At 33.7% G+C, this 10,172-nt stretch overlaps 1 protein-coding gene across 1 annotated transcript; it reads right to left on the reverse strand.

The window, feature by feature from the left end:
- Positions 1-882: 882 nt before the first annotated feature.
- Positions 883-8,797, reverse strand: LOC107069022 (uncharacterized; the record flags this gene model as incomplete). Its single annotated transcript, XM_089170127.1, has 11 exons — positions 883-1,730; positions 1,812-4,629; positions 4,723-4,905; positions 4,982-5,284; positions 5,365-5,584; positions 5,665-5,750; positions 5,822-6,000; positions 6,088-6,273; positions 6,347-6,473; positions 6,564-6,991; positions 8,487-8,797. Coding segments are annotated over 11 exons (4,980 nt in total), but the record flags the coding sequence as incomplete, so codon positions are not given.
- Between the last annotated feature and the right edge of the window lie 1,375 nt (positions 8,798-10,172).

Genomic DNA, 10,172 nt, shown 5'->3' on the forward strand with positions numbered 1-10,172 from the left:
GCTCAAATTAATGCTATCCCGATCGGATTATAACTAATTATTTTCAACCAATAATGAAAAATAATTTTCAATCTATAGAGACCGATTGGAGGAATATTTACTTTGTATGCATTCTTTTTTATGCTTAAATGTGTAAACTTTCACAAAAGAATCTGACTCGCGGACTCATTAAATCGAGCATGAAGGAGAGATCCTATCGCAAATAAAAACAATACTGTATAATTAAGCGAGAAAAGTAGTATTACGACACTGAAATATCAATTGAATTACGTTCAATAAACTTTTTTCCTTTTAATAAAATATAGGAAAACTATATGTATATATATATTATATATATAATCCACAATGATTATATTCGAAAAATCGTTTATGAACAAAGAGTACACGTTTGTGTAGAAAACGAATGTTTCTTTTTTCTGTTTCTCTCTCTTTTTTTTTTTTAAGAACAATGAATCTCTTTGATATTTGCTAAAATTTTACCGAGCTTCGTAACTTTCAGCTCACGTTTTCTACGATTTCCGAATTCAGTCGAGGCGTGACACATCGGGAACTCTGAAATCCGGGTCGCGACATCCGAAAGTACATTTCGATTCTTCGTACGCCATTGTCTTTTTGTTTTTTCTTTAACCGTCGTCAAAAGTAAACCATTCGAGCGACGAACTCGATTTCCATCCACAAGAGATTATCACGATCTTTCCTCTTTCCAAGTCAACGATTCTAATTGACCTAACTCGCTCAAATATGAGTTTATTCATGTTATTTGTGTTTTTTCAATCTTTACGGAAAAGAAATAGGATATTAAACATTTACACAAAAAAACTACATCGGAAAATAACTTCTATCAATTAGTTATCAATCGTAGCAGCGAAACAAGGTACATTTTTATTCACTTATTATTTCGAAATGTCGACAGTTTATGGATCTTGAAACGTACCGTTGAAATTTAAATAAATCTACGAAGTTTGGAAATAAAGATCAGAAGTCGCTTGACGATGAAAAAGAGAGAGAAAAAAAGAGAAAAAATTGAGGAAATTAAAAATCAGGATGTTATACGTATGTATAAATGTGCGTAGGATTTGAGGGATGAATTTTAAGAGGTATTCGAGAAGACAGATGAAATGCAACGGGTTGGAAACTGCATCTGAAAATAGTCGAGAGATGCTCCAGACATAGACGGCTGAGTTTAAAAGCGGAATAAAACTAGGCTACATTCCGTTTTAACGTAGAATGCGTGTTTGCATACTCTATGTATCATTCGTATAGCCATCTACTTAACATAATTATTTTATTCTCCTGTGATTCTTTTAAATTGTATACATAGTAGTAGATAAGTCTCGTCAACTTTTTCAATTTAACAGAAACGATCGTGAGAGATCGTAAGTGTTACTAATGACACGTAAGCAAAAGCTATAATTATCTCTAGAAAACTAGGTCTACGAAAATAAATACAAACATAATGAAAATAATGAATCTGATAATAAATAGTATGAGAAGGTAATGATGGTTAACGATATATAATAAAAAAAAAAATAAAAAAAAAAAAAAAAAATAAAATGAAATAATAGCTTTCTAAACTACCGTGAAACGTAAATTAAGAGGCTAATTTACTGGTTTTAATTAATGGCTTAGGCAATTCCTTGGAGCTGATGTTTTCCTCGGATGTAATATTAGGCATTTCCAAAATGGACGACAGTCTTGGATTTTCTTCAGAATTAAGCCAATTATTTGTTCTGTGAAAAAGCCAATTATATATCGTTCGATTAATAAATAAATGTCAAATACATTAATAGAAACAAATTGCAAATACGTACCTCTGTAAATCGTTTAAAGTTGTGACACTTTCGATGTTCTCGGAGAAAGATCCGTCGAGATCGTCGTTAGCGTAAATCTTGTCAGGATCATCGATCACAAAAGTAGGAGTTGTTACAAATTTAGTGTCGTCATTTTGAATTACTTGAGCTTTTGTAAGCACATCAGTGAAATTTAATTCAACGACGGTTTCGTTTTCTCCCAAGATTTCTCTTGTCTCGCCGTAAGTAACATCGTCCTTCGCCAAATGATGATGATAATATTTCGAGATATCGTCTTCCATTTTCTCGGGGTAACGATGTAAAACGTTTTTATCGTAATAGTACTGGCCAGGTTTTCCTTCGTTTTGTCGAAGTTCTAGTGGTCTCGGAATTTCTGCATTGATTTTATTTACTGGTCTATAACCAGAAGATCCAGGATGTCGAACAGTCTCGATACTTTCCGTGACAATGGTAACACTTTGTATTTTAATCGGTTTTAAAATTTCATCATTGGTCGGAATTTTTGTCGAATGTTGTACAGAAACATGTGAAATTGGTTTTCTTTGATAAGAGATATCATCATCTTTGGCAAAAGGTTTGCTGTTTGGATTGTTCAACGGATTGGTTTGATAAAAGGAATTGCTCGTTGATTTATCTGGTTTTATGGTAGGTCTTTGCTGATAGCTAGTCTTTTTAAATAAATCCACTTGGTATAATGGTGGAACTTTTGTCGAACTAAAATCGCTTTGAACGATCGTAGGCGTTTTAATTGGTCTTTTCTGATACGATGATTCTTCATGGAATATAGGAGTACAATCGGGTCTTTTGGTCGGTCTTGGCTGATAAGATGGAATATCGGTCCATTTGCTCGGATTACTAAGGATTGGATTTTTTATGGCTTCTTCTTGATAAGGTTGCACATTCGCTAATAGATTTTCTGAGCCATTTTGATCATTTGGTTTATTTAACACTATCGGGTAAGATGTATCCAATGGTTTCTTATTATAAATATCAGGATCATCTTCGTTATTTGGTACATTTATAGGTCTATTCTGATAGCTGTTTGTTTCTTGCGGGCCATATGGTTCATTGTAAGGTCTGCTCGAAGAAAGTGCATATCCATCGTCTTTTTGTACATTAATCGAATATTTCCAAGTTTCGGATTCGTCTTTGTTGTAAGGTTTGTTAATGGGTTTACTTTGAACATGGCTATAATCGGGTTGTGTAGAATGTACATTCTCATCTTGTATGGTACTTGGTATTTGTTGAGGCCAGTATTCTGGTCTGTTGTTTACATTGTGATTGTAATTTGGATTAGCAATAATATCTGAGCTAAGTTTCTGCGCGTAAGACTGATAGCTTGGCTCAAATTGTGGTTTAGGTTTTATCCACGGCGATGGACTTGTTCCTTGATAATGTTGCGTTGTAGATGGTGTGTTGTAAGAGGGATTGTAATAACTTGAGTGACTTTTGTCTTGATGAATGGGTCTTTGCGGAGTTGTCAATTGTTGGTCGTGCATATAGTAGGTGTATAAGGTTGGTCTTGGACTTGTAGGAGATAAGTTGTCGTAAATAATGTCTTCTTCGGGTTTATAATTTGGTCTGTAACCATAATTCAGAGGATTTGGGTTGTAAGGATCGTTATAAGCATATGGGACATATGGTTTTATGTTCTGTGAAATTTCAAATCTTTCAGGAATTGAAGTTGGTATTGGTTTTTGGGGTGGTCTATGAATAGGAATGTTCAATGACCCTTGATCATACGATAATTGATTATATTGTCCGTTAGGTTGATAATTGAAATTTTCCCTTTTAGGAATATCTTTGTTACTTTGAGTAGTAGTTTGTATTTGAATGTACGAACCATAAATTGCATCATTAACGAAAACAGGTGAATTAACTGCATTATTTTGAACAACTATCGTAACGTTATCTGGTGGACCGAAAGGTTTTTTCACGACGATTCTATTATGCTGATTGATATTAGCTTTAACGGGTTTAGTTTTTTGCGATAAAACTTTCGTTTGTTCTCTCGCGTTGTTTTTAACATTTTCTTTTGTCCCTTCTTGTCTATTTGTAACAGATCTGCTAGTTGTACTACGAATTCGATCAATTCTCTTTCTTTCTGATACATGTAAATCATCCGATTTACTTCTTTGTTCCGATTGTTGTTCAGTCCAAGGTTCAAGGCTGAACTGTGTCATTATTTCATCATTGCAAGCAACACGTTGATTTCTGAATGTATCAGCTATTAGAAAAACGAACGGTTGAATAGTTTTAATGTTATCCATTGTAAGACAAAGAACTTGAGAAAATGTGATACGTCTGATTTGTTGAAGTTGTCGAGAAGTAAATCCACTTTCTTCTTTATCATTTTCATACCAAAATCTATCGCCACGTCGTAGATTACTAAATTGCTGTGCAATTATGCAAGCAAACGTTGGTCCAACTAAACCACCGCGAACTGATTTTTCAGCTAATCCAGCGGGATACAAATCAACGTCTTCCACCGAAGAATATAAAGTTCGAAGCTTAAATATAGTATTAGGTTTCATAATATTCTCAAGATCGGCAAAACTTTTGATGGGAGACAAGCCACATGGTTCTCGCCAATCAACGTATGGTGGTATACCATGATCTCGTCCTCTTTGAATATTAAGAGATGCCAGATCCATTCCGAAAGGGAAACCTGGTGTTTGAAATAAATGACGAGTCAATTCTCTAGTTATAAATTCATCTCTTCTTTGCGAAGGTTGGTTCACTAATCCTAAAAGAAGACGGTCTATCGAACCAGTTTCCAAATTTTCAGGATTTCTAAATTCGTCGTGGATTGAGACATCTGATGAACAAAATATAATGCCAATGAAAATAATGAAATAAATCAATAGGATGATCCCAATACAATTGATAATAAATCAAATTATAATCTTACTATTAAATAAAGGTTGATGATTTCTGTCAAATCTTAAGAAACTATGCTGAACCAACGAATGTCCGAAACGATAAGCTGCTGTTGAAAAGGAATTTGCTATAGTAGGATTAACAGAAGGATCGTAACCATCGTAATACCCTTTTGTCAAGACTTCTAAATCGAATACTTTCATTACCTCGTTCCCTGTAAATTCCAATAAAATATAACACATATCGTTGTAAAGAAATCTCTCGTTAGAAAGTATTTGATTAATATTTACCTAATATGATTGGTAAGAACTCGCGATACGTAATATGTTGTACAATCGCACCGATAATTTTACGAGTTTCTTGGAATATTTTTTCGTCTTTCCAATGAGGATTCAATTCGCTAAGCTTAATTGCTAATCTATTGTGCAGCCTTAAAAATACAATGTGTAGAGAAGTTAGAGCTGGCTGTTCACTTAAACGACCATCTCCTGCTCTAAAACAACTCGTTGACAAAGAACCTTGTTTGCAAAGATCCGAATCTTGTCTGAAGAGTGAAGGTTGTCGTGATTGAACTATACCGAATTGCAATAAACCTGAAATTTTTTTTTAGATAATTCTTATCGTCGAAGAAGAATATCTTTAAATTTGAGCTGGATTGAAAATTTCATTCTACCGTTTTTAAAGAGTCGAAGATTGTCACTTTGAAAAGCATTGCTGCTGTACACCGTGGATGCATCTAAATAACTCGTAACTTGAGTTAATTGTTCTCTAGCACCAAATAGACAATCTTCCCTTGGTGCTGATCCACTTCTAAGAAATTCCAAACACTTGATGCCAAAACGACTAAAGAAACTATCCTGAGGGTCTACCGCTATTGGTAAACATTCTGGATGCTAAAATACCAAGGCAAAAAACGAATTATATTTATTTTCTGAATAAGATGATATGTTTAAAATGAAATATTATAATTTACCAATAATTCAAAAGGTTGAAATCCAAGACCCGAATTTAAACAACATTGAGGTACAGATCCATTGAAGCCTCTACTTTGCCCAGTTGCTTTAAAGGGACACAAGATATGTTAGATTTTGATAAAAATATGATTATTCTGTTCGATCGAATATATATACCTGTTAAATCATGATCTATGAATTGACCCCATTGCATTAACATATGCGTAATAGATGCCAATTGTATATCTTCATCTTCGTGTAACACGTCAGAAATTACACGTGCACTTGGTAATGGATTACCGTCTCTTGATCTTCTGATACTTTGTATATCGTCATTATAATTCGGTGGTAAGAATCTAATCGATTAGAGGAACATATTAAATATATATTCAAACTTTCAAGAATGTGAATATTCGTAACAGAAAACGACGAAAGTTCTAAACCTTTGCATAGTTGACATTGCTGATCCCCACCAAGGATTCTTAAGATTATTACAACTTCCATCCGAAGTTCTATATCTTAAACTAGCTGCTGGACATCGAGGAGTTCCTCTTCTCGGACATTGGCGTTGCAATCTTGTTGTTTGACCTTTACGAGAAAGAGGAAGTTCTCTCGACAAATCGGGAAACCTTTAAATAACGATTAATTAAATATTCTTTACTATTAGTCATAAAGATGATGAGAGACAAAAAAGGAATATACTTTTTGACAAACATAGTTGCGCCTTCGAGAACTGCATAACCAAATTTAGCAAGCGTTCTAGCTTCTTCGGTTTGATCATTGAATGTTGCCACGTATTTTGCTGGATTGTCAGCTTTCAGATAGAGTCCTATAAATTTGAAAAAACCAAACTTTTTATCATTTTTGGTATTATGACAGGTTTTTTTGTTCATACAAATGAATAGTTAATTAATTTTACCCATAGAATATAATTTCGGTTCTTTAACGTTGTAAAGATCATGCATCGCTTGTAATCCAAAATCAACAGCTTCAATAATATCTTCCTCACGAGGTCCCCAGTTTCCTTGATTATCACGACTCTCGAGTTCGTAAGTTGTAATATTATTTGTAGAATGATTACTATAGTTTTTCGAATCATATTTTCCGACAATTTCGAAAGTTTCGGTTTCGTATTTACTCGTTTCCTCGTTGTTATTAAAGTTTCTTTTGAAATTCGTTTGATTTTCTCTAAAGTTTTTCTGCTCTGCTATAGTAGTTTGCGTGGTAGAATAGTTAAATTCTACATTCGTAAATATTTCTTTTGTATAATTTATTGCAGAGTAAATAATAGGAGTGCTTTCTTCCGGTTGAGATCGTACGGTCCAGAAGAAAGTAACGAAAACGACTCTGAAAATGTAATAAAAAAAGAGATCAAAGTATTTCTTCAATTTTGATTAGCAAAAGAAAATAGAACAAATATTCATTTTGAAATAGATAGGATAGAAATAATGTTACAAATATGATGAACTGATCATTCGTTAGGAATGAGAAACGTAACGGGATCGTCAATTGTAAGATGCCATAGGCGATATAAAAAAGAAATCATATTAACTTTCGTATTCGTGTCAAGGAAGAATTTATTAATAATGAAAATAATGAGGAGCCATTCGATCTATTAATCGTTTTAATTCGATCTTTAAAAAGACCAAATTAAAGTAAGAAAATACATATATATTAACAAGACTATTTTTTTTGTTTACTTACATATATTTACGATATTGATAATGACTAATAACAATTGTAATAATATTGAAATTAATGATAACAAAAAAACAAAAGAAAAACGAATGAAATTATGTAATACTTCGTTCGCGTAAACTCACACAATTCTGAGATGCATGTCGAAACGTCGAGGAACTACTCGGTAGCAAATTCAATTCCGTTGGTACATCCTTTCTGGAGATGACAGCGACTTCCTCTTCGTAAAGGTAAAAGGGTCTCTTAAGTTCGACGATAAGATTTTTTCGAGTGGAAAGTGAAGTAAAAAAAAAGAGGGATAGAAAAAAAGAAAAAAAGAAAAGACAAAATTCGCGCGAAAGAAAGAATTCGTCTGTGTTGTCTTTCGTTGTCGATGTCGACCTTCACGAGGACGGTTTGAACATATACTAACAGTATTCGAAGCTGGTCGACCGGTCTTATTCCCGAAGAAATCCGCAGTGCCCTACGCCTCCGGCTAACTTTTGCGCTTTTTGTTACGCCCCGTTCGTTCCATCATTCTTTATTTTTTGTGTTTTTTCCTTATTTCTCTCTCACTCTTTTTTTGCCTGCAAAGATTTTTACTGTTAGCCAATAAAGTAACACGCGATCCCATCGATTGATGCCGATCCATCCATCTTTTCGTTCATCCTAATGAAAAGGACGAAGCAATGTTTCCGCTCGCGTGGGCTCAAGTTTGAAGTTTTTTATGACGACATATGAGTGAAAGAGAGAAAAAGAGAAAGAGAGAAAGAGAGAGAACGAGGAAGATTAAATGAGGTAAAGATAAGTATTAAATGATGGAGTTTGTATAGTACTTCAAATTCTTTTTTTTTTTATTAACTAGTTTTTTGAATAACCTATTACGAGTGAGAGATAATATCTGAACGTGAAAGAGAAAAAGGTGGTTCCCGAGGATATACGAATGATTGTGATTAACGGAAAGACATTTTTACGATGACGTTACTTTCTAGACAACTTCAAATTATTCGATACATTGACCTAAATATTTCTTTCTCCTACTTATTATAGACTATATTTCTATGGAGAAAATAACTATCTTTTTATACTTACGTAAAAGGAAGGGAATGTGGAACAAAAAAGAATGTAGAAAGAAAAAAGATTTGATAAAATTTATTATATTTACCTGTATATCAACGTCTTGCTGCTTTTTCCCGAGCTTGCAAGCTCGCGATTGCTTTTCCCGAACCGTAAAGGACCTTTGCACGTACTTGAACTCTTCTCGTTGCCGCGTAATTTGAAGCAGACGTCGTAGATGGTGGACTTCCGCTTGTGCCACCGGAAGTCCCACCTAACTGCAATGTACCACTGCCATAATTCGTTCCTCTGCAGCTCGTGCAACCTTCCGACATAGTTTCTATCTCTTGTGTCACCTTCCAAAATTATTCTTCCGTTTATTTTCTCGTTAATCGCGACTGCGAAATATAAAATTACATTAATTATAGAATTTAATTATTGTAATATAGAATTATGTAATATATATTTTTATATTGTCATTGAAAACTTTGGATAGTTTTTGAAATTGGATCCTATCTACCATTAGCTAGGAAATAAATCGATATTGTTAGCAGTTAGAAATGTCTGCGCCCGAAATGCTGCAACCCATTCTACGTGATAGGTAACATGATGAATGTGTATAATGTCGGGGGCAGAAAATTTTGAACGATCTTTGCTTATCGTCATTTCATCGACGTACAATTAACCTTGACGAGTTAATCGATAGCTACTATCACACCAGCGTAATTAATTAAGAATAATTACTTTCTATCGCATGGTACGACCTTTCTATTCCTCTCGTTTTCTCTATTTGTCTAACAGAAAATACTCTAATTGCTTTTCTATTTGATCTTACGCGAACTCTGATGCATATATCAAACCTACTTATACCGTGTATTCCGAGTTAATTTAATTAATTCTTTTATCTCAAATCAACTGTAATAATTTTGCTTGATTTTAAACAGAAAAAGGAAATATTGATATTTCGATAGATTTCATTGAATCCAACTAATTTTCTTGCTATTTTTTTATTATTTTATAGTTGAAGAAACGTAAGGCTTTTGGTGATTAACGTAAGAAGCAAAGTTTCGATTCGTATGCCCGTTCACCATAAATCCGGGAAAATTTAGGTTAATTATCTTAACGACGACATAAGGTAAGCTTTCCCACCAACGACTTTACAGGGGGGAAAAAGTAGACTTCAAGATATTTCCTTAGATCGAATGACGACTATAAATTTCACAAGTAGGTATTTAGATGAAGGAAAAAAATCGTTTACCGGGAAACCCCGGAGGTAAGAAGCTTTGGTTTCATTATTTTCCTTTTATTTTCATTCATTTAATGATGACTTTTCAATCTCATTTCGTTGCATCGTGAAAGGCGCATTCGACATTTATGCTGACACAATAGAAAAGTAGATGAAGATCTAGTATTATATTATTCCTCGAGTCTCTTGTACCACTAATTGACTCTAATTATTGCGCGATATAATAAGTCAAATTATAGAGTTATGAAGATAATTTTCATTTGCCATCGTTTCGTCTTATGGTTCCTCTTTTAAACGGTAAATCATACAAATTTCACTTTGCTCATAGTTGGAAATTGTTATTAAAAAACTATTCTAGTATAGCAATACGATAAGAACGGTGTGATTTATCGGTACTAATAATCAGCTATTAATTCCAGATACGTCGAACCAGGTTGTACAAACCTAATCGACTCTTTATCCGCAATTGTATACCTCGTAAATTAATTTTCATAGAATATAGCATAGAAATTAGGAAGTTTTATATTTCACGAAACCACGATGAATGGT

This window comes from Polistes dominula, unplaced genomic scaffold (genome assembly GCF_049000335.1).
Source record: "Polistes dominula isolate Pdom_NZ unplaced genomic scaffold, Pdom_raw_medaka contig_15, whole genome shotgun sequence".
Lineage (NCBI taxonomy): Eukaryota > Metazoa > Arthropoda > Insecta > Hymenoptera > Vespidae > Polistes > Polistes dominula.